The sequence below is a fragment of the Coptis chinensis genome, chromosome 7, assembly GCF_015680905.1.
Source record: "Coptis chinensis isolate HL-2020 chromosome 7, ASM1568090v1, whole genome shotgun sequence".
In the NCBI taxonomy this organism is placed as follows: Eukaryota; Viridiplantae; Streptophyta; class Magnoliopsida; order Ranunculales; family Ranunculaceae; genus Coptis; species Coptis chinensis.
The window spans coordinates 53720932-53747266 of NC_141462.1; the positions used below are offsets into that span (position 1 = coordinate 53720932).

The 26335-nt window shown below is 35.5% G+C and overlaps 1 protein-coding gene across 1 annotated transcript; it reads left to right on the forward strand.

Moving 5' to 3' along the window:
• Positions 1–389: 389 nt before the first annotated feature.
• On the forward strand, positions 390–11642 carry LOC147487957 (Polyketide synthase, enoylreductase family protein). The gene is made up of 10 exons (XM_086575309.1): positions 390–781; positions 879–976; positions 5255–5386; positions 5582–5725; positions 5805–5907; positions 8954–9053; positions 9234–9310; positions 9400–9478; positions 10016–10134; positions 11280–11642. The coding sequence occupies exons 1-10, from the start codon at positions 639–641 to the stop codon at positions 11371–11373; spliced, it is 1089 nt and encodes a 362-aa protein (XP_086431435.1). The 5' UTR covers positions 390–638; the 3' UTR covers positions 11374–11642.
• Positions 11643–26335: the final 14693 nt, after the last annotated feature.

Consider the following 26335-nt stretch of genomic DNA (forward strand, 5'->3'; position numbering starts at 1 on the left):
CATATATCGGTGTACCCAAAAACCGATATATATCGGATATATCTATTTTTTTGGTAACCAGTCCAAATTATTTAAAATATCGGAAATATCGGATATATATCGGAAATATATTGGAAATATCGGATTTATATTTTAAAATGGTCAAAAAGTCAACCAATATATATCGATTATATCGGAAATATCGATTATATCGGTGATATAAAGTTTCATATCGGAAATTCCGATATATATCGGAAAAAAAGAGTTTAATATTCGGTGGATATATGTCGAAAATATCGATATCGGTATACCAATTTACCGAGATATATCAGCGATATATCGGATATATCGTTGATATTTTGGGCCTTGGTTTGGGATGCCTATATTCACCCTTTAACAGTCCATATAGCACCCGTCAAAATTTATGGGACAGGGACGATACAATTTCTGGCGTCCATCGAAATTTACACACAAATAACAGAAATTGGTCGTCCATCTCCCGAAACTTAATTATGAGAGCTACGAGAGAAGGGTCACAAATTTAAAACCCTTGTATTGGATGGGTGCTATATTTTGGATTTGCTCTTAGCCACCGATATATATATATATATATATTACGAAAAAAAACAAACGAGTGACCAAAGAAAATAGTAGAGACAATGATGAAAGCGAGTCTACCACTCCAGGGAGGACTGAGAAAGATTTTGGTGAGTGTTCGAACTTATTCTTCAACAAACATGATGTCTCCACCATCGAAAGCGGTGGTTTACGAGCAACACGGACCACCTGATCAAGTCACTAGGTAGCTTCGAATATCTCCCTTCTTTCTTTCTTTCTTTCTTTCTTTATCTGTTTGAAGTGTGTTGTGTTACTAATAAGAGTTCTTTCATTTGAAATAGAATAGTAAATCTTCCGGGTGTGGAAATTAAAGAAAACCAAGTGTGCGTCAAAATGTTAGCTGCACCTATCAATCCTTCTGATATCAACAGAATCCAAGGTCAGTATTTTTATTTTTATTTTTTTATTCAGTCGCCAAGTAGGTTATATAAGGATTTTATATATGTGGCCTAAGGAATATGGTTTTCACACAATTAGATGTAATACCTGTTAGAAGGCGTCATTAATTTCCATCCTTTTTCAGAAGAAAATACAAACCGATGGTTGTATTCCAATTGTACATATTTTACCCTAAATAATACGAAATAAATTGATGCTTAGTATCATGAAATTTGCACGTTTTATCACTTTGGCATGAACTTTTATTTCGATCAATTCTGGCCATCAGCATTCTTGGACAGTTGGACGTTTCACCTTCGGCCATCGGTGTGTTTCCGTTACAAGATATGTTTGTGGACATATATAGGTTTCCTAATAGAAGCTTATGTGATGCTGAAGTGGACATTTGTGTGACACCTACTATCAAAATGTCTACGTGGCATCATCTTGGCCCCTTAAGATTTATCTAATCCAAAGGTCAATATCTAAACAAATCTTCATCTTCTTCTTCTCCACCTCCACCTCCACCTCCACCTCCACCGTTACTAACTCTAATTACCGACTTGAATTGAAGAATATAAAAGGAAATCAAAAGATGAAGTGAAAACACTCGTGAAATGATCCATTACGTCTAGTGGAAGAGATAAAGTGTGAATTTTGGGTATCATTTGTTAGGGTTTTAGTGCTCGAATTAATTAGATCTAAGCTTCCCCAACCATTAAAATCATTTTAATCCATCTTGTATGTATAAGCATTTATTAAGTTTTATAAATTGCAATGAGCTAAATTCATGAATAATAAACTGAAGGGCGGTGTTGGGGTGGTGGTTAGTGACGGTGGAGGAGGTTGTGCGGTGGTGGGGTGTTGGTGGGAAAAGGAGGAAGAAGATGAAGACTTCACAAAGTATTTGCCGACTTGCCGTTGTATTAGCTACAACATCTTAATTGCCTAGATGATGCCATGTGTTTTTTTAGTTTTAATTTCTTTTCATAAATATTGTCCATGGGATTAGTGACATGGAGCACACCATTGTCAAGTTGTGTGTTACACCACGCCACAAAAGCTTCCGGTGAGTCATGTAGACATCCGTTCAGCCACATAAGCATATTCTATAACAGGAGCCTAAGAATGGCCCAAAGTGAAACGTTTTATGAAGTTCATAGGCCAAATCAATCGAAAATAAAGTTCATGGCCCAAAGTGATAAAACGAACAAAGTTCATGGTACTAAACAACACTTTTTGAAAATAATACTATCATGGCCTTAACCGAAGTTGGATGATTTAGAAGATGTTAGGGATCTTCTCTTATAGCTTAATTGTACGTAACAATTTATTCTTATGTGTGGTGCCTTGGGCCAAGTCTCCAGCCAGAGTTGTAAAACTATTTCTCAGATACACCTTTGCCCTCTTTCAGCAAGGAGGAAAGAAGAATATTCCAAGTACCTTGATTGTTTCGACAACAACGCCCATTACCAGGCCTTCTTCTGTTTAACGTCTGATGTCAATACGGGTGTGAGCAAGATGATGAAGAAAAGGTGTAACAATTTACTTAACCAAACCACTTCGAAACCTGTTAAATCACGGGACTGTAATTTTTTATCAAATTAAAAGCAGCTTTGTCTGATTGGGTATGTTTATTCACGGTTGGTTTGATAATCCACTACCACTTATCTTTTCAGTAACAAAGCCCTAGCCGAAATGAGTGAATGCCGCTGGCCTGCTGGGTCCCCAGCACCTCTTTCGACACTGTTTCTAAGGTTCTTTCCCTTCGTTTAAAGAAAATGATTAATTGTGTAATTCCTCAGGAAAAAGGTGCCTTCGTCCATGACAGATTGATTTTAGATGGTATCTTCATCTCCAGAGAGTCAGGTTATCATAGGAGTGGGATGGAGGATCACGTGTAAAGTTGACTTAACAAAAGATTTGAGATGGAATTTTTTCAGGGGTTAAGGGTTTGGGTTGGAATGCATCTCCGTTGCTTCCTTTCTTGTGCTCGTTAATGGATCCTTTGTTAGGTTCCTCAAGAGTTCTAGAGGTCTCAAACAAGGTGGTCCTTTTTCTCCACTCTTGTTCATTTTAGTGGTGAAAGTGTTGGGGAAGATAATTCTAGGGCAAACGAGAGAGGCGTTATGGAGATTTTGGTGATTTTGTTTTCATCTCTCATCTTCAGTTCTTTGATGATAGAATTGTTCTTCTTGGATACGACCTTGAGCAAGTGATATTGCTAATGGATATTCTTGGCTGTTTTTAGGCTGTTGTGTTTAAATCACCTAATGCAAGAAGCTTCATTTGGCTGGTAGATGCAGAGGCAGTGGGTACTATGCACGGCTGTGATGCTGCTTCACTGCCTTCAAAATATCCTTATCACCTTCTCAGGTTCTCTTACATAGATCCTGTAGTTGAACTTTTTGGTAGAAACTTTTATGGCGGAAAGCAAGGTATCTATCTAAAATGGAAGGCCCCTTGATCTCACGGCTCTGTGTTATTGCATCTTATGATGTAGCGCATCCTACTCCGTTTGGGTAGGATGTTGCTTACCGCACTTAGAGACAACCCTATGAGATCTCAGTTAACAAACTAACCTTTTCTAATGTCAACGAAGCCTCCAATTGCATATTCAATTTTTCTTTTAACCCTTCCAAAATTTGCATAAAGACAGTATTGTACAAAGCATTCAATTAAAGATTAGAGGCAAAAGCATAACTGAATTTCGCAACTGTACTTCCTCTTTTGCTATCACTTATATCAAATATCGATGACGCCACATGGTGGTAAAATGAAAATTTGTATGATTTTCATATCTCAAAGTATAACTTCCTGTTAGTTGGATTTCGACATTTTGGAAATCCTTGATGAACACATGAACACTAAATTTTGGAAAGACAAAAGTGTTAAACGTTAATGCTTTATAGGTGTGCCAAATTGCACCAATGGCATAGCCATCATAGGCGAACAGAAGGCATGGATTTAGTGCCAAGTTCATTCATGATTTTCATTACAAGAAGATTTGGATGGCTTCGTTTCCGTTTAAAGTTGCTTTCTTTCCTTGGCTTGCCTATTAGAGAGAGAGGGCAGGGGAGGGATCAAGGGCATTGATTTCTTGAATGTTCCAGCCATGGAACTTCGGAGTGTTTGTTCTTTATGTTAACAAGTTGACGAAAATGTGGCTCATGTAGGCAATCATCCAGCAAGGGGGATTATTTCCAGCAGGCTCAATTTGGGATTTGTTTTTCTCATTATTTGGCAAACCATGGGTTCGACTGCTTAATATTATAGAAGCCTTGTGTAGCAAGTTCATACCTCTAACACTCTCTAAAGGCGAGGTGCAGGGGCCGATCCAGGATTTTTTATTAGGGTGCTGTAAAATGCCAATGGCAGGGATATACTGCCAACACCGGAATTTCACAATGTTATATGGATCCTTTCAACAAACACCTTAATACGGTGGACTCAGGAGATGGATTCAGTTCTTCATTGCGTCTTTTTATAATTCCAATTGATTGACTGGGATAATTTTGGGAAAAAAATGTGCAGACAGCCAGACAGGGCTTGTGCAATTTCTATCTTTAAAAGGGTTACTTGTAATATATAGGCATCAAGATTCTATGTGTAAATGGAATTGTAATTGGGGAATCTTGTAGCTTCTTGCTACGAGAACCATATTGGAACCTGTTGTCTATATTTGACTAATAAATGAAATGACTTTTTTCAATAAAAAAAGGCCAAAGCATGGACATCGTGAGGCCAATTAGAAAGCACACTGTATAATCTTCTTGTCTATTACATGTTCTTCTTCTAGGAGTTCAATTTGCCGAGTTGCTCGGGCTTGGCTCATTTATGGCTCAGCCCAGACTTGGCTCTGCTCGTGCTCACCCTCCTTTATAAAAGAGAAGAACATGGCTGGGTAAAACTAAAGAGTTTATACGGGATACCACCACGAAGGCTCGAAACTAAAGATGAAGTGGTTGATAAAGATATGGCTCTAGCTTTTGTTTATATTATTTCTATTGATTTTCTCCATGACATTGGAAGACAAGTGTTATTGATAGAAAAGAGAATTTGTTGATTTTACCATTTCGTTTTAAGTAACTTTGCAGTAGAATTATGGAAACAAAGTACAATGAGTTTGTGCCTACTGGTTGAGCCTTTCTTTCATCCATACCTGAAATTGCCTTTACATTGTAAAAACGATTAGTTTGTGTTATGGATGTCAAACATTTCAATTTCATGCATTCATGTACTTGGTTTCCAACTTCTCATCTCTAAATTCATGTACTAGGTGTATATCCGGTGAGACCTGAAGTACCTGCCGTAGGAGGATATGAAGGAGTTGGGGAAGTACAATCTGTGGGTTCTTCTGTCAGGGGTCTCTCTCCTGGTGATTGGGTTATACCGTCTCCTCCATCTTTTGGTATATACCTAAAAGTGTTATTAATGTTAATTGTTTTTTTTAAATGGTAAATTCATGACATCATTGGTTGCTACTTGAAGCTGTTCTTGAACTTTTTAGTATGAGGGGATCCACATTGTTATTTCTGATTCTCTAAAGTCACCTTCTGGTGTCTGCTTGGTTTTCTTTGAGTTAAAATTTTTTTGTACTGCTTAGGGACATGGCAGACTTACATCGTAAAAGAGGAGAATGTCTGGCACAAAATTAATAAAGATATTCCTATTGAGTATGCCGCTACGGTTACTGTAAATCCTTTGACAGCTTTACGCATGCTAGAAGACTTTGTGAAACTGAATTCAGGTATAAAATATTATCTGTTTCCCTGTTTGATTTGGACATTCTGTTTTTACTTGTTTCTCATTGTTACACATGTAATTAGGAGATTCTATTGTGCAAAATGGAGCTACAAGTATTGTGGGACAGTGTGTTATTCAACTTGCGAATATCCATGGCATCCATAACATTAATATAATCCGAGACAGGTGTGCAAGTGTTTCAGTATCGGACAAATTATTATACATGTCATGTTTTACTATGATGTGTGTCCTAGTTTGTTTTATTCCTTTGTAGAATTTTCTATGGTTCTCAATAGGACCTCCCCCCCGCCCCCACAACACACACCCACACACCCAATAAAAAAGGAAACACATGCACACAGAAACCCATTGCAATGCTAACACATGCAAAGGGTGTGGCTAACACAGAAACTCAGTTAGAATCGGAAAATTTTCATCAGTCTTTGATTAAGAAAGGACATGATTATTACAATGACAAGAAATAACTCTAGCAATGTTCACTTGAATTTTATGTTCACAAGAGTATGACCTTGATGCTTCATCACGTTTCAGTCTATGTGAAAATGCCTTTAAGCAATAAGTTTTTATCCCCATATCATGTGCATATAGCCATAAGGCTCGACATTTGGGATTTGATTGGTATCTGTGGACAACTACATATAGAAGAAAGCCATTAACATGTACTGACTTATTGCCCATGCCAGAGCCAAACCTCTTTAGAAAATCTTCATGAACTTCCTATTGAAACATTGCCCAGAATTAATTTGAAATTTCTTGAGAGAAAGTCACAAGATACGAAGAGATCTGGCTAATTACTGTGACAACAGTTTGCTATTCACCGGTTTTTCTTTAATGAGATTAGGTAGACCTCAACTGGGATTGCAATGATGAAGTTTTTACATATCACACACGTACACTCCTACAGCACTCGACAACTATACATTGTAATCTGGACTGGTAGACGACGCCGAAAGTACATTGCATGTGAATCAGCTATGCTGGATAACATGGCAAAGGTGGGCAATGATGAAGGTTTAACATATCACACACCTACACTCCTACAGCACTCCACAACTATACGTTGTAATCTGGACTGTAGACGATGCCGGAAGTACATTGCATGTGAATTGGCTCGCTGGATAACATTGCAAAGGTGGTCTAATGCTCTATTTGTTTCTCTTGAATACTGAGAGGCATTTTACTCTATGAAGAAGTGTCTCATCGTCTTAACCGATTAAGGACGTACCATGTTGGGGCACTCTCTGAAGAACTGTCTCATGACTCTCTAAATTTATGAGTCAAAGCATTGTTTAATACCTGCTTCCTTGACTTTAAGTTCCTGGTAGAGAATAGGATTCTTGTTGTTGCTGCTGCTGAAACCCATGAGTACCCTGCCTTGTCAATTGCATACTCAGTCTTCGAAGCCACTTCTTGTGGAATGAAAGGAGTCATCTGTGTTAAGTTACATAATTCCCTCTTCTGGTCTTTCCCACTTACACATCAATACTACCTTGGTCTTATATGCTTGTACCCTATATTTTGTTGGGAGACTCTAGTGCATGTAGTGTCTATTGCTTCCATCATATTTCATGTGCAAGTACAGTTTCATAATTCAAATTACCTAATTGATAATTCCAATCACTGAAGCTAGAAGTTTTTAATTCTAGAATCTCCTTGCATTTCTTTCTCTCCAAATAACTGCAAAAGTTGCACAGGTGAATGCCTTGCATGCTCTGAGAATGTAGTACCATTCAGAAGTAGATGTAGGAGCATCATCACCAAATCCAGTAAAACTAATACCAATACAAAAACAACCTTACAGGACTGACTGTGAAAGAATAAGGTAGACAAGGTGAGGTACTCAGAAATTTCTTGTTAACTAGTCCATGTCAAGTAGGTAGACACCCTGAATATAGTTTCCAACAACAGTACGAGTATTTAGGAATCACATATTTCTGGAGTTCCTATACCAGGTTGCTCCATCTCACCTTGTTTCTCATGTTCTTCAATAGTATATGGGCGGACCTAGCTGAAGATATTCCTCTGTATTTGATCATTATGAAGCATTCATGCATTTCAGCTTTTGTAATCTTCTCTTTCAGTTAACACTCTCGGGAGCTCAAGAAAATATCAGTCCGTCTCCCATTAGTCAGCCAAGTCACCAACTTTTCTATTAACATGAACAGTAAGTTGAGGGTCTTTCCTGGTAATTCGTCATAAGTTGTAGTTTATTACATCAAAGATCGTGCCAGATGTGTGTTACCTCTTCATTAGCTGTAAGACCTCTTGTGTGCTTGCCTATATCCTGTGTTCGAGAACACCACACCACACCACACCACACCACACCACACCCACACCCACACCCACACCCACACCCATGAGCAGTTGGGGTATCAATGGTTTAAAAATGTTTGTCTTTGATGCTGTTGTTCAATGCTCATTTAACCGCCAGGTAAGCTTTAGCTATTCACTGTTGATAGATATGAATAAGCAGGACATGAATTACTAGGAGGTCAGCTTTTTAGTAGATTGTTAAGAATATAAAATACTTTTAAGTATACACTTCGTTAGTCAAAGATTCCAGAATAAGCAGGAAAGGCAATAAAGAATAGAAAAAACGGTCTCAGGTTACCAAATATGGGTTTAGATGGGGTGAATAAGGCCTTTATAATGCTGAAGGGTCAGTGGCCAGTAAATGAGCACCTTTGCCAAGTGGGTTGGAAACATGGAAACATTAGGCAAGAATTGCCCATAGGGTTGAAGAGGAATATGCGAGTAGCTAAAAAGTAGAAGCGTAAGTGGAGTTGTTTTCGTGTGGCCTGCTTAGGCAAGCGGGGCTTTTGCTATTTGACAGATGACATTTAGGATAGGATCTCTGCTTCTGGACCTAGATTCTTTCACACTTGACTGCATTAAAAGGGGTCAGCTGTTTTGCTATAAAATTTAGGTGGTTGATGAATAATAAAATGCTTTGAAAGACGCCTATAGGGCCCTCTTTCATTCCCATATTTTGCAATTTTCTGATCCTTCATGGTCTGTAGGATATGATTTAGTGCATGTGGCTAACACAATCTGGCTGTTACTTCATTTAACTGCCTACACGTGTTTTAAACTGAGTTTTTTACTTGGATGTATGATATGCAATGCTATAGTTACCGCAAATTGTAGTGATCCTTTTTGTTATATAATAATTTGTTCTCTCTAATAACTCAGACCTGAAGTAACATGACAGGGCTGGATCAGAAGAAGTCAAAGAAAGGCTTAAGCAACTTGGTGCTAATGAAGTGTTCACTGAGAGCCAACTGGGAGTAAAGAATATCAAAAGTCTTCTGGTATATTATCTTCTGCTTTTATTAGAGAATATTATAGGGAGGTTATTATTGTCTGAGAGTTTAGTTCCATAGTTCTGTCATATACTTGGTTTCAGATTATGTTTTATTCCAGGTTAGTTTATCATTCAATACTCTCTGAAGTTTCTTTGGGACCATTTCCTCTGTCACTGACATGTTTAGGGTGCTCTTCCTGAACCCGTATTGGGATTCAACTGTGTCGGTGGTGATTCTGCTTCTATAGTTCTCAAATTCCTAAGGTGAAGCATGCTCTCTGGAACTTTAAAAGAAATCCATCATTACAACTGTAAATCGCTGTGTTAATTTATTTCATATTTTTTTTCTACAGGCCGGGAGGGACTATGGTAACGTATGGTGGTATGGCTAAGAAACCTGTAACAGTATCAACTTCATCGTTTATTTTTAAGGTGGCACCTTGAACTTTGATCTTTATTTATTATACTGACATGTTGGCAGTGAATAATCCTGCATATTAAAACTACATCTATATCTTTAATTTGACGAAGTAAAGTGATGGAAAATGTGCTTCAGAATATAACTTCCAGTTTTCTCCCACAGCTTTGAACAGTATGTTTTTTGTAAACAATAGGTGATACCAAAGTCTTGACACTCCTACTTTTCAACATCCTTTTTATTTTCTCCTCGCCTTTGAGAACTCATGTTGAAACTAATCTTACAGATCTTCTGCTCAAATATATTCGGATTAATTCTCTTACAACTACTGTTTATTTTCCCTGTGGTGCTACTCGTGAGAAGATCCATCTCTGAGCTGAAAAACAGTCAAAATCACAAAAAGATCCAAATGTAGCATCTATAGTTCTGGATACATTTAGATTAGATGCATGCTATTGTTAAGTGATTTAAGGACTACTTTACTTCTCCCAGTAGTATCTGCAATTGATTCTCTTTTGGTGCTTGACTAGTCCTTTGTACCTCATTTGCAGGATCTTGCTTTACGAGGGTTCTGGTTACAGAAATGGATGAGCGCAGGGAAAGCTAAAGAATGCAGAGTCATGATAAATCATCTTTTGGGTGTAATACAGGAGGGGAAACTCAAATATGAGTATGTCCATTCTTTATGTTCCACATTCTCCTGTTAATGGTTGTTTTGCACTCTACTGTTAATGTTTGCATCTGTATTACAATTTGTCAATTTATCGTTAAACGTTTTTGCTTTCCATCTTGTTAGTCAAAATGTGAGGAAAATGTTGAAAAGACGTGCTGTTTTTTAAGTTGGCACCATTAAGCTGTTAATATCATGCATTGTATGCGTCATATGATTGCTTTTAACTGAATTGTGTGGCTGCTTCTGGGACACAGACCTAGTACCACACTCATCCAACTTCCCCAGTCCACTACCAGATCAACTCTTTTCCTAAATTTTTAGGTGATTTCATTTATGAAAATTCCGTACTTGGCTGCCTGGGGCACAAACTTAGTACCACATTTAAAGGACAATAATAATCCACTGCCACATCAAATCTTGCTAATCCATTAGCTGATTTTCTACAGACACCCAATTCCTTTTCTTATTCTGGCAGTTAATTTAACTTGTATGTTTGAAGTAGAGAACTTAAAAGAGTTGGTAACTGGTTGAAGCTTGAAATGTTGCAGCGTAGTTAGTTGGTTAGAAAACTTTTTTATGATTGAGAAACCTTTTTATTAGTTGGTTAGAAAAGACTGCGTTGGAGAACTTTCATGAGATAGGAAGCCCCTTTTTCCTGGGCTGATTAATTATCTTGCATGAAAGTTCTCCCATGAAAAATCTACCTGCGCCCTTTGTCTTCTTCCCTTAAAATTCGCCTATACGCTTGCGGAAAATTTTATTGGACGTGCTTCTAATCTTGAGTAAGTTCTCCACTAGAGAAACTGACTTTACCATGAAACAGCCAAACACACCCTTCATTTCTGAGTTCAGATTGATCTTCTCCTTCTAATTAACTTTTTATGACGACAATCTCTAGACAACTTAATCCATGTAGAAGCTATTGTATTTTGATGTAAACTGGAAAGGCATCTTATGATTTCAGCAATCTTACTGCAATTACTCCTCGATCTAGTACTAGAATTTTTTTACCATCTTTTACGGTTAATCTGCTTGTTGTCTGTTTGCTGTTTCCATGTGCTTGCCACAGCGATGATTTTCCTATTGTATTTTATTTTGGCATATAATTTGTGGTCTAATCATCTAATGCAAACTTTTGGCAGGATGCAACTTGTTTCCTTCAACGAATTTCCTGAGGCATTGGACAGGGCATTGGGAAAACTGGGAAGCCAGCCTAAACAAATTCTTAGGTTTTAACCCGACGCAGCATTAGAGACTATCTCCATGTATCTTAATTTGCTGAAACATATACCAAGTATTAGACTTTTACATTTTCCTCTTCGAACAGATTTGGAGTATCAGTGAATGTAGAATGTAGAATGTAACAAAAATTTCCCACTTGCACTTCTTTGACGGGTCATTCTTCTGCCCTGTCAGTGTGCCATTCTCCTGGTGTTGACAAACAATCCTGTAAGTCTGTAATAATTCCCCAGAACAATCTAGAACTAATTTCTATGTTTTCTTCACCAATTGGTTTACAAGAAAGTAAATTTGTGTACAGGTTTTAGGGAAAGCTATCAGGCGTACGCAAGAGTGTAACTTCGGCGTAGGATGGTCTATTCAATGCTTGGTCTAGTAAAGCCATCAATTTCCAGTTCTTGGGTTGGGATCCGTTTGGAAAATTGAAACCGCACACAAAATTGGGTTGGGTTGGGTTAAGATGTCGAGCAACTATTCACACCTGATGCAAAAGTATGGGAACTTCAAGTTTGACTTTCTTTCAATCCCATTCCATATTTCCATTTAGAGTTTTGAGCGGAGTACCCATTGCCGTGAGTTACAGTCTTTTTTTAGCAGAACAAAAAAAATGCGAACTTGGCCCAAATGACTCTGCTTTGGTTTCGGAAGTACCCACATCCACATCATGAAAGAAAACGCACACAAAAAACTATACCGGCCCAAATGACTCTGCTTTGGTTTTAGAAGTATGTACGAGCATCCTAAAGAACAGAATGTTAAGACGTATCACGCAAAGAACAGAATGATGTTCGAGCATTCTAAAGGAAATTGGTCAGAATGTTAAGACGTCTGATGCCTAGAATGCTCATAAGGAGTATTGACGTGATATGCTTGTTGCACCCTATGTGAGAAGTACAACAGAGTAGCACAAAGTGCAAACTAGCTTAGGTGGTAACATATCTGGGAGATGATACCGAAGGTCAAGGGTTCAAACGTCGTCAGGCACTACCGAGTTACTATCCCTTCGGGGTGGGTTGATAGGCCTTTGGCACGGGCAATAAGCTAGGCTAGGCTAGGGTCATTTAATGTAACTGGCGTGGGTCTGGCTTAAATCCTTCACCCTCTAAATATTTTAAAAAAAATTGCAATTTTGGGTGGTTTTTCATAACCGCCCTCATACAGGGGGTGGGGGTGGGTACAAAAGCCCTACAAAAAATGGTTTGCAATCTTCGCTGGTTCACTTTCTAGGTGGCTGCTACCCGTTGGCCATCGAACACCATTAAATTAATTCACGATAAGCTGTCACCTCTACTTTAGGAACTCAATATTTAGATAAGAGTTTTCTCAAATCTGTTCCTGTATTTTAGTAGCAAAAATGCACTTCATTTGTGTTCAGATGAGAACTAGGAAGAAGCCTAGCAAATAAAAACTGACGTGCATAAAATTTACAGTTTTTAAGACTTACCCCCCGCCCCGCGTTCCTCACAGACTTTCCCCTTAAGACTCACAGCATGACCGAGTCAACTGGTGTTGACCGTAATATTGCTATTTGAGTAATGTGAAATGTCAAGTATTTTTTCAAACCTAAAATTACCTAAAAACCCCCTTGACTTCCCAAGAAGACCAATAGGGAGTTAGTAATACCTGTCCCATTCTATCACCTCAATCCAATGGCTTAAACAAAAGGGGAGTAAGTGACACATGTCCCCTTATCGACCCAATCCAATGGCTTAATATAAACAAAGAGGGAGTTAGTGACACGTGTCCCCATCCTATCAACTCTATCCAACAGCTTTAAACAAAGGGGGAGTTAGTGGCACATGTCCTCATCCTATCAAGTTAATCCAACGACATGAACAATTACTTGAATTTACTATTAGTTTTCACCACTTCTTGAGATGTTGGGGGGGGGGGGGGGGATATTACTAATAAAGTTTTTGTGTGTTTTTCAAAATTCAACAATGTTAAATGGTCTGGTTGTTTCTTTTGTGGTTGCCTTGATGATCACTAGATTTGTTTGTATTTGAGGAATCCAACAACACCAAAACACGTGTCACCATCTAACGAACTTAATCTAACGATTGATTTCTAAAAACCACATAAATTTTTTATTAGTATTACCCCTCACTATATTTATACAATTGAGTAGTATACCCCCAACTCCACATTTCAATAACTAATTATTAGGAGCTTCCAACAACTCCACCACCTCTTATTAGGCTAGGGGTAAGGTAGTCACAAGCTTATGTTTTCAATGAATGCATTATGAAATTTAAGAACAGAGACGGATATGCAGCTTTTGACTAGCTACTATGCCTTTTAACAAGTTTTTCTCCCTCATCAATGTCAGGCCTGAAACACAGAGATTTCATAAACACTATAAGATATCAATTAGAAGTTAAAAATTGCGTAACCACAGAGGTAGCGATTTCATTAACATACCCAGAATTTAAAATAATAGTTTATCCCATAATACAAAATATCGCGATATATCGTGAAATATCACAATAAATATCAAGATTTAAGCAAAAGATATATAAATATCGCGATAAATTTTGAGATATATACAACTGCAAATATTGGTGATATTTCGACGATATTTATAATATTTTCGATATGTTAGGACATATTACGATATTTGGAGATATTTTATTTAGATAACAATTTTATTTAATATTTACCATTATATTTCAAATAAATATAAATGATATATTGTAATATATCAAGAAATATCCATAATATCCACGATATTTGTTGATATTTTAGATATATCCACGATATTTGCACATTAAACAATGTAAAATATCCCCAAAGAGAAGGATATATCCACGATACATATCAAGAAATTGAGTATCGATAAACACCCATATCCTGATATTTTGCACTATGATCCCGCCTACACAGGTGAATGACTCTACTAGAAGGGCTTCCTTTCCACCAGAAGTCTCTGCACATATTATCCATTTTGGAGAGAGTACTAGATGGCCTTTTCTATGATTTCCGTAAGTTATATGTTTTTTATGAATGTTTGCAGAATGATGTTACTTGGCATGAGGACAACTGGCACAACTTTGAGAGCAAACTGAGTGTATGCGCGCAAAGTACGTCACTGTTTAAATTTAACCCGAGATAAGAAGCCCACCCCTTGCAGCTTTTGCTAAACAATGATCCACTGCCCTTAAATCTAACTACTTTAAAGAGAATGATTCCGTAGACAGTCTCTTTCCAATTATACCCCTACACGGTTTTAATTGTTACGACCACCGACAAAAGAGTAATGTGTAATAATATAGGTGAGTGAGGGGTAAAACTGTCAAGTAAAATTCAGACGTTTCTCCCAGAAATTAGTACACTGCCCTCAGTTGTATAAATATTTGCGACCACGGCCCAAAATAACTGCTCGTACGTGTAAGGAAACTAGTCAATGTTAACTGTCTCATCAAATTGGATGTACCAGTTTAAAGCAATGTTGGATCTCCACGTCAAAACTTGAAATCCAGGGTGAGGAGGTTGGTGTGTAGTCCCCACACCGACCCCTGTTTTATTAGATGGAAGATTTTTACACCTAAAGTTTCTATTGTCCGAGTAGAAAATGTCATAGACATATCTTAGTAATCATCTACTTACGTAATTGTAAATGCCAAGGACCCAACAGGATACAGTAGCTAGGGAGAGTTGATAGCGTAGGTGGCGGGTACTACTATTTTTGTAAATAAATATAGTGTGGGATACTACTAATGAAGCTTTTGTGTGTTTTTCAAAATTCAACGATGTTAAATAGTCTAGTTGTTTCTTATGTGGTTGCCTTGATGATCACTGGGTTTGTTTTGTATTTGAGCAACACCATCTAGCAAACTTAATCTAACGAGGGGTACTACCAATTTTTGTAAATAAATATAGTGTGGGGATACTACTAATAAAGTTTTTGTGTGTTTTTCAAAATTCAACGATGTTAACTAGTCTAGTTGTTTCTTATGTGGTTGCCTTGATGATCACTGGGTTTGTTTTGTATTTGAGGAATCTAACAACACCAAAACACGTGTCACCATCTAGCAAACTTAATCTAACAATTGATTTCTAAAAACCACAGAAAATTTTGATTAGTATTACCCCTCACTGTATTTACACAATTGAGTAGTATACCCCCAACTCCACATTTCAATAACTAATTATTAGGAGCTTCCAACAACTCCACCACCTCTTATTAGGCTAGGGGTAAGGTAGTCGCAAGCTTATGCTTTCACTGAATGCATTACGAAATTTAAGAACAGAGACGGATCTACAGCTTTTGACTGGCTACTATGCCTTCTGACAAGTTTTTCTCCCTCTTCAATGTCAGGCCTTGAACACAGAGATTTCATAAACACTATAAGATATCAATGAGAAGTTAAAAATTGTGCAAACACAGAGGTAGCGGTTTCATTAAAATAATAGTATGTCCCATAGTACAAAATATCATGATATATCGTGATAAATATCGAGATTTTAGCAAAAGATATATAAATATCGTGATAAGCTTAGAGATATATATAACTGCAAATATTGGTGATATTTCAACGATATTTATGATATTTTCGATATGTTAGGATATTTGGAGATATTTTGTTTAGATAACAATTTTATTTAATATTTACCATTATATTTCAAATAAATATAGATGATATATTATGATATATCAAGAAAATCCACAATATCCACGATATTAGTCGATATTTTAGATATATCCACAATATTTGCATATCAAACAATGTAAAATATCCCCAAAAAGAAGGATATATCCACAATACATATCAAGAAATTGAGTATCGATAAACACCCATATCCTACTATTTTGTACTATGATCCCACCTACACAGGTGAATGACTTTACTATAAGGGCTTCCTTTCCACCAGAAGTCTTTGCACATATTATCCATTTTAGAGAGAGATGGCTTTTTCTATGATTTTTGTAAGTTATCTATTTTTTATGAATGTTTGCAGAATGATGTTACTTGGCATGAGGACAACTGGTACAACTTTGAGAGCAGAATGAGTGTATGCGCGTGGAGTACGACACTATATTAATTTGGCCCGAGATAAGAATCCCACCCCTTGCAGCTTTTGCTGAACAATGACCCACTGCTTAAATCTAACTACTTTAAAGAGAATGATTCCGTAAACAGTGTCTCTTTCCAATTATACCCCTACATGGTTTTAATTATTACGACCATCGTCAAAAGAGTATTGTGTAATAATATAGGTGAGTGAGGGGTAAAACTGTCAAGTAAAATTCAGACGTTTCTCCCGGAAATTAGTACACTGCCCTCAGTTTTATAAATATTTGCGACCACGGCCCAAAATAACTGCCCGTACGTGTAAGGAAACTAGTCAATGTTAACTGTCTCTTCAAATTGGATGTACCAACTTAAAGCAATGTTGGATCTCCACCTCAAAACTTAAAATCCAGGGTGAGGAGGTTGGTGTGTAGGCCCCACACCGACCCCTGTTTTATTAGATAGAAGATTTTTACACCTAAAGTTTTTGTTGTACGAGAAGAAATTGTCATAGACATATCCTGGTAATCATCTACTTACGTAATTGTAAATGCCAAGGACCCAACAAGATACAGTAACTAGGGAGAGTACCTAGTTGACAGTCTTACTTTGCCTTTCCATATACTTGAGTTCTTATTGTGGTGGCCAAATATCGTACATACCGATAATCGCTTTTATTTTACTAATATCTAATACAATATCGGCTAGAGAGCCGATATATTCATATAAATTTCAGGTACAAAGGAAAGAGACAAAGATGGACACATGTCACAAAGTTATTGGATGAAATCATGTGGAGCAACTATAAAAGGATTGGATGCAGAAAAGAAGAGACCAGTAGATTCATTTCTCACACTTTATTTTTCTATTTATCACATGTTCACAAAAAGAGAAAGAGTGAACAATATAAACCACCATTAGTGAATAAGAAAAGCTTAGTGATCGTTATCTTTCTCTTTTTGCATCTCACACTTAAAGTTTTTTTTTTTTTTTTTTTTTTTTTTTTTTTTGATAGGATCTAAGGGAGCTTGACAGTTGTTTTGTTTCTCTCTCTCTCTCTCTCTCTCTTCTCTCTCTCTCTCTCTCTCTCTCTCTCTCTCTATATATATATATATATATATATATATATATATATATATATATATTACTAGCTTTCGAACCCGTCGTACGAACAGATGCCATTATAAAAGTATTAGCAACTATGCATAACTATGAGATATGAATATTATATATATTGATCACTCATTCAAATTTCTTGCAATGTGAAAATCTCACTTTCAATAAAAAGAAAGAACCCACTCTTGATAAAACTCTTCAACTTTTTTGTTGTTGTTTAATTAGTAATATAAGTTTGATTGAAGTTTTGGGAGAATGCCCAAGGAGGCGAAGATCACATTGACGCTAATTGAATAGCAAAACATTACGATAAACACCATTTTAAATGCAAAACTATACTTGTCAAGACATTCCCATTATATATGATACAATTATGTTTTGAGGTTAGTTCGATGCATTTGCATCTAGTTTCTGAATTCCCGTTAATTATTTCTTGACGTAAGTTCGATGCATTTATATCCTGTTGCCAATTTTCGGTTAATTATTCTTTGGGGATAGTTTGATCAATTTGCATTTAGTTTATGATTTTCTCCTAAATATTTTTTAAGGTTAGTTCGTTGCATTTGCATCAAGTTTCCAATTCCCCGTTAATTATATTCTTTGAGGTTAGAATAAACCTTCAATCATGAAGAACAATTTCTTTAGAATAAATATTTAATAACAACCTTCTAACGATGAAGGCCTAGTTGCCTTTATATAATAACCAATGTTTCTAATTCTATTTAGAAACCAAAATAGAAACCTTACTAATTAACTTAGATCTAGAACAAATAAGAAACTCTACTAATTCAATATATAAGACTACTAATAATATAATTAGAAGTTTCTATGCCCATGCATCATACTCCCCAGCTTGAAAGAAACTCATCCTTGAGTTTGGTTGCATGTAGACTTGCGAATATTCCACAAAACTCTTGTACTTTATTATCATAGTTCCATGCAGTTGCGTCTAGTTTCCAATTTTCCATTAATTATGATTTGAGGTTAGTTCGATGCACTTGCATCAAGTTTCCGATTTCCTGTTAATTATTTTTGGAGATTTCCTGCTAATTATCTTTTGAAGTTAGTTAAATGCAGTTACAATCAGTTTTCAATTTATCGTTAATCATTCTTTTAGGTTACTTTCATGCATTTGCATTCAGTTTATGATTTCTAGTTAATTATTCTTAACTTTGAGATTAGATTGATGCATTCACATCCTGTTTACGATTTCTCGTTAGTTATTCTTTGATCGGATGTTAGTTCAATGCATTTACATCCAATTTCTGATTTTCCGTTAATTATCTTTTAAAGTTAGATAAATACAATTTCATCCAATTTTTAATTTGTCATTAATCATATTTTTAGGTTAGTTCCATGCATTTGCATTCAGTTTTTGATTTTCCGTTAATTATTCTTTGAGGTTAGTTCAATGCAATTGCATCTATTTTCTGATTTCTAGTTAATTACTTTTAGTGGTTAGTTGGATGCATTAGCAAGGTAGTGAAATTGGGATGGAAGCATATATGGGTGGAGTCGGATTCTACTGCTGCAATGAAGTCATTTAGTAACAACCAAATGCATTGGTGATTGCGAGCGGCATGGAAAAAAGTCAAGCATCTAGCCGATTGGATTCTAATCACCAGCACATGTCGAGAGGTAAACTTTGGAGCAGATATTTGCTCTAAAATTGTTGTCACCTTGGCAAAGGGGGAAACAAATGGTGGGTCAGTACTCCTAATTTTCTATACAGGATAGAAGACATTAATATGACCTACATACTATATATTTGTAAATTAGGTATCTGTAGAAATGAAGACATGATACCTATATTACTCTTTGAGGTTTGTTAAATGCATTTGCATCTAGTTTTCGATTTTTCGTTAATTACTTTTAGAGGTTAGTTGGATGCTTAACCTCTAACAATTGCATCCAGTTTTTGATTTTTCAATTAGTAATATAATTCAATTAGAAATCCATTAGTTTTCGATTTCTCATTAGTAATACCAAATTCTATTAATCCTTATGTTGTTTCCTTGCAAACATGGCTTTAAAAAAAATATCATATAAGTACATGATTCACAATGTTGGATCATAAAAAAATTTCCTGTTAATTATTCTTTAAGGTTAGTTCATTACATTTCCATCATGTTTCGGATTTTTCGTTAATTATTCTTTGAGGTTAGTTCAATGCATTTGCATCATGTTGCCAATTCCCCGTTAGTTATTATTTAGGATAGTTCGATTAATTTGCATCTAGTTTCTAATTCTCCGTTAAATATTCTTTGAGATTTGTTCGATGCATCTAGTTTCCGATTTCTTATTAATTATTCATTAAGGTTAGTTCCATGCAATTCCGTATAGTTTGTGATTTTATGTTAATTATGCTTTGAAGTTAGTTTGATGCAGTTGCATACAATTTTTTATTTTTCTTTAATAATTATTTGAGGTTAAATTGATGCATTCACATCAAGTTTCTAATTTCCCGTTAATTATTCTTTGAAGTTAGTTCAATGCAGTTACATCTAGTTTTTTATTTATTGTTAATCATTATTTTAGATTTGTTCAATGTAGTTGTATCCATTTAATTTTTTGATTTCCCGTTAATTATTTTTTGAGGTTAGATCGATGCATTTGCATACAGTTTGGGATTTCCCATTAGTTATTTTTTGAAGTTAGTTCAATGCAGTTGCATCACCTACTTAGCTTGCTCATGTCACTAATAGAGTGATCTTCCAAGAAACCCTTCCCTTTCTCACTGATCCAAAATAAAACCCCACCTTACACACAAATCTAAACATTCTTGGAGCATTATGTGATTGTTCTCTTTTTGGTCTAATATTTTAATAGGTTATGGACTATCATTACATAGTAATATATGATTAGTATCGATAATCTATACAGTACAAAGAGATTTGGGCCTTCTATAGATTTGAGAATAATGATGTTTCGTATTTTAACTAATATATGTTTTGCAAGGTCTACATGTCTTAGAAGTTATCATTTTCTCATAACAATCATTAATTATTTTCATTATTATTGTGTCTGGTTGTCATAATATAAAAACACGTGATTGACATTTTCCCTTGACATTGAGATAATAAAACATGATATTGTGTTCCTGAAAATATAAGTATCAGGACAGTGAAATTACCATGTCACAAACATGATCATCTACCTTATTGAACTCGGCCTTAATATTTAAATAGTGAACACTGTTCGGGTTGAATGTCTCTCTAGCATACTGCTTGACTTCTGTAACCGTATTACCTATTACTGTTAGAACTTAAAAGTTGGGTACTCGAAACTCGTTTATAATTTATCCAACTTTATTAACAATTTTTAGTGCAAAAAAAATGAAATCTTGTAACTCTCTGATATAGGGGTTTTGTTTCTTTGGAGTTATTTTCTATGTAGGTTTTCTAGGCTTTATCCAGCTAAAATTTTTAATTTAAAAGAGAAATTGAGAAAGAGTGTTTTTGTGGGACTCCTTGTTGAACCCCCATTACATGAATAAATGGAAACTCCTAATTTGGAATTCCTTTTTTTTTTTTTTTTTTTTAATTAGTATTAGAGTTTACAAAAAATTGGAGACTATGTGAAGCCTTGAAAAATAGAGCCAAAAGGGTATAGGATTAATTAGTAACACACTTAAACAATACAATTTACAAAAAAAAAAAAAAAAATTATCAGCGGATTTTTTCTCGGGCAGCTTTCTTCTCCTTAGGATTGGGAGTCTATTACACTTGGAGAGAAGGCAGTGGAACTGTATATGGGAGCCATGGTCGTAGCTTTGCTTTGTCGTGAATACAATTGATCGAGGTGTGTCTATCCTTTTTCTTTTACTGCCTTTAAGACGCGGTTTTTAGATTGATTTTGGTGATCACTTACTTTAAGTTTTTTTTTTCTTTGTTCACATTGGATTAAAGTTTAATAGTCCATAATAAGAACTAACAATTGGCAGTTTCTGTTGCATCCTGTGTGAGACTGGCATTATTATGGCTTCAACCTTTTTTTAACATTACTACTATGTTTACCCTTCTCTATTAAATATGAATTGGTCATAAGATTAAAAACATTGTAGCCTTCAGGGTTGATATATGTAACCATTTTTTACAGGGTTCTTTATATCTTTATCTATATACATAATATAGCTCAACCCATGTCAATTCACCAATTGCTCAAGCATTGGAATATGATCGAGTTTGTTTTGAGTATTGTGGCTATATTTTCTCTTCCAATGGCTATTTTGGTTATTTTACTAGAATCTGCTTGATTAGATACTCTTTGTCATTGAGCATGATGTCACTTCTATACTGTTGAAATATTTCGTTTATAAATTTGAATTATCTGTATTCTGCCTTTAATTGATTTGTTCATGTCGTTGCTAAAAAAAGTTGTGGTAAATTGTGATTGGAATTTGGAAATGAGATATGGCTGCATAAATATGAGTGGCTACATTTGGGATAACCATATATAAGTGCTTATTAGAAGCTCTAATAATTATAAGGGTTTATAATTACTAATACATAGACGATGGATTATTAAATCGTTTAATGTTAAGTAAGAGGCTTAAAACTTAGGAGTTGGGAAAACAACCTGAGGGTTGGGGTTTTTCGCGATAAATAACTAAAGAAATAGAAATATATCTTCAGCAAGGATTTTTGTAGGATTGGTTTTAAGAATTTTGCGATAAATAACTGAAGAAATAGAAAAAACACAGTGCAAAACCCAATTTACAAGTATTTTTAGCAAGGATTTTTGTAGGATTGGTTTTAAGAATCCTAAGATAGACTCTATTATAATCCCTAATCCTAAGAGAGAGTTTGGGGTTTTATCTTTGGATTTGTTGTTGGTATTTCACTCCCATCTCTTTTAGTAATTACCAAGGTAATCTAATGTGAATTTCTTTATATCATCACTCTTTTTTTTTTCCAAGGATATGTGGAAGGTGATGGTATTGGATGTTATATTAGTTTGCCTGACGGGGATTTGTACTCGCCGAAAGTGCCGGATATGGTGACATATAAGGGCCAGAGGTTCATGTTTGCTACTAACCAAAAGAAAGAATCAAGCAAAGTTGTACCAGGTATGTCATTATTTAACATAATAATTTTAATTTGAAGAATGTAGGTAGGCTAGCTATTACATTATTGCTTAATATGCTTGAGTGTATTATTTCTCACTCAATGTTCCTTGAGCTATTCTGCTCCAATAGACTTCTATTTTTTTGTGTTTGATCCCTCAAGCAAAGGATGTAAATTACATTAACAACTTTCGTTCACACAAACTCAAAATTTTAATTGATATTAAGGATTTATTCAGAGATAAGTATATTAGGAACATGATACAGCTGTATGTGAGATTAACAAATAACAAAATCATTTTAATCTGTGACCATGGTATGTCATTATTTAACATAATAATTTTAATTTGAAGAATGTAGGTAGGTTAGCTACTACATTATTGCTTAATATACTTGAGTGTATTATTTCTCACTCAATGTTCCTTGAGCTAGCTATTCTGCTCCAATAGACTTCTATTTTTTTGTGTTTGATCCCTTCAAGCAAAAGATGTAAATTATTTTAACAACTTTCGTTCACACAAACTCAAAATTTTAATTGATATTAAGGATTTACACTACACCAGAATTGAGGATAAAGGACGAACCAATAAGACTGGTTTAACCGTCCTTAACGAACTACTCGTACACTCGTCGATCTTTCTCAAACCCCCGTCGTAGGTACAAAATCACGGACTCTCAAAAAGATTTGCTACGAAAACACTTGTCTTCATAAAAAACATGAAACCCACCGTCGTAAACATAAGAATTTCTCGTCGCCATCCAAAATGTCATTTTCTTTGCAACCGTGTTTTTGCTTCACTTCAACCTACTCTCTTTCCTTTCTGGTGAAGCCGCGCAATAATCGCTTGATTTTGTGAGCCATGGGGATCGATTCCGAATGGAAGAAGAACCATTTCAAAACCCCAAAATTTTTCTCACCAAACACTTAACTCAAAACCTAAACCCTAACTCATCCCATCTTCTTCTCACCAAATCCTCTTCTCAAAATTCTCAAAGATCGTTTCTTTTTTGTTTTGTGTTGGTACAATCAAATTCAAAGGAGATATGGTGCTGTGAATGCACTCTCAAAGGTAACTTTAATCTCTTTTTTCAATTTTGCTTATTTCCTCATTTCTTTGTTATTTTGTTTTTGTGTTTACAATAGGGTAACTCTTCTTTGACTTTGCCGTACAAAAGAGCTCCACGAACTTGGCTCAGAATCCCTTTTTAAGGTAGACGGTATTGAGTAATTACTATCTTTTTGTTTTCATTAGCTATTTCTAAATTTGAGATAGAAATGTTAAAAAAACTAGTGGTTTTGGGGTTTTAGTTCGAAGGGAATATACTAGTTACTAAGAAATTGGCTCTTAGGTTTAGTTTATATATGGAGAAAAGAAAGTTGTTCAAGTATAGTGGTTTTGGGGTTTTTAGGCTGTTTTGCAGTAAACTAGTTAGGTATACACAACGAGTTTTGACATAAATATGCCTACCGGCTAAGATTTTTAGATCCTTAAAGCAATCACTCATCATCCTCTTAATTTCTTATACTCCAAACCTTGAAAGATTCATCTGCCAGGTAGAATTTCTGCATTGTTGGTGATAGGCATGTTGACAATTAAGTAAGTAGTCAAATAGTAATATAATTTTTGTTAATTAATAATTTGATGGTTAATATAAAGAGAATGGAAACAGGTCACACACTGTCTCTACATACCTTCTCATATGTTATTAAAAAATATACATATAGTGTTGTATAATGGAATATTTTCTAGAGTTGCAAAAACTTATTGGAATGCTAGCAAGTCTCGGTAAGTTTTGAATATTAGCGTGCATGGTTGGAATTCCGAGTGTTATGGTTAGGTATATGGATCGAGAAGTCAGTTCACGACATTCTTAAGTTTGGTTTGCTTTGTTTGAAGCAAGTATCAAAGTTGTTGTGACAGTCTAGTGATTATCTTCTGTTCACGTCGATTATGTTGATTACCTTTATATGCAACTCAAAACAATATTGTATGACAGAATGATATGGGATGAGATGAGATGACGCAGCATAAGGCTATTGGGCTCCAGGTTGGTAAGTGTTTATGTGATTTTTCTTGTCTAGAGGTATTAGTTTTATTATTTTTGTATTGATTGTATGGTTTATAATGGTTTTGGTATCAACGTTGGTTGAATTTGATGAAAACCAAACAATTTGGAAAGTATTGGAACTGTTGGTATCATATGCTGGTCCTTTGTGGATTGCATTATTAATTGGGATTGTTATTGGATGGGTTTGGAGGCCTATAATAGGTGTGTTTACAAAGAGATAAACTAGGTTTTTTCAGTTTCAAAAAATTCTTCGTTGTTGTTTGATTCAATTTCGCCATTTTCATTGAGTTCTAGCTCTAAACCAAGCTTGAATTCATTGAAGGTAGTTGACTTACTCTCATATCTCAGTTTCACTTTGGTTGTTATTCAATTCGGTAGAAATGTTTAATAGTTTATACTACTAAGTGGTGTCTAGCGTAAATTGAAGTGAAATCGTATTGATTTGATTATAGTTATGCCAACTTGTGGAGGTGAAAGATGGAGGTCCAGCATGGATACATATGATGGATCGTTCTACACCGGCTATGGCAGTATGGCCTACCAAGCTTGGAGGAGAGATCCTAGGGTAAAATCTTTGACCATTGATTCACTATCTTTCCGTATCTCGGTATATTATACATTTTTATCACGTTTAGATTTATCAAGGAGCTAGTCTTTTTTTTTTTTTTTTTTTTATAAGGTTATGATGCATGTTAAGGTGTACGCAGCTATGTGTGTGGTATTGAGCGGAAGAAGACTGTTTTACTTCATGCTTAGAATTGTCTTAAGGATAATTATACTCTAGCTTTTCGTGGCTTCAAATGTGATGAATCATGTATGGTGCCCTTCGATAACAATTTTTGTTTATTAAATATATCGTATCTTTAGATCCTAGAATCAAATTATATCTTGTTAAAAGAACTTTTTTCGTTGCAGGTTCCTTATATGCTACAGAAGGGATTATTGAGAATATGGTGCAAGTGATGGAAAGCTAAAAACTAAAGTTTGTTATGAAGCTTAGTTAGCAGCTCTTTGATTTTTTTTTTTTTTATTTAAATTGTTGATTGAATGAGCCACTTAACGAGTAATGCTATTTATACTATGGAGTTATAATATGCTTTTTAAATTTGGTATGCGACAATTGCCTAGTCTGTATGTGAAGTATTGTGAAGTAAGGGTGGGGGATCTCTTTTGAATTAGCTATAGTAGCAGTCGCAGGTCATTTGGCATGCACATTTTTTTAAAATATTTTCTCTGAAAAACGACGGTTTTGTCTGTCGTTCTTCTTACGACGACCTTACGACGGACATGTTGGTCGTTTTCTAATTCCAGTTACGACGGTCTTTACCCGTCCCGCAAATATTAACGACAGGGCGATTAACGACGGAAGCTGGGACACTAAAAACCATCGCAAATCAGAAAAAATGACAGACTTTGACCGACGCAAATCACAAATTCTGGTGTAGTGTTATTCAGAGATAAGTATATTAGGAACGTGATACAGCTATATGTGAGATTAACAAATAACAAAATCATTTTAATCTGTGACCATATATGGGTCAAACAATTCTTTTGGTGGAGGGAGACAAAAACATATGTTGAGGAAGATAGTGTAGGGGTCAAATTCATGACATATAACATCGTGGGTGGCGAAAGGTCCGTATACAGAATAGTGATGAGAAGACCGGGTGCAGCGGATCTGAGCCGCGGCACCATA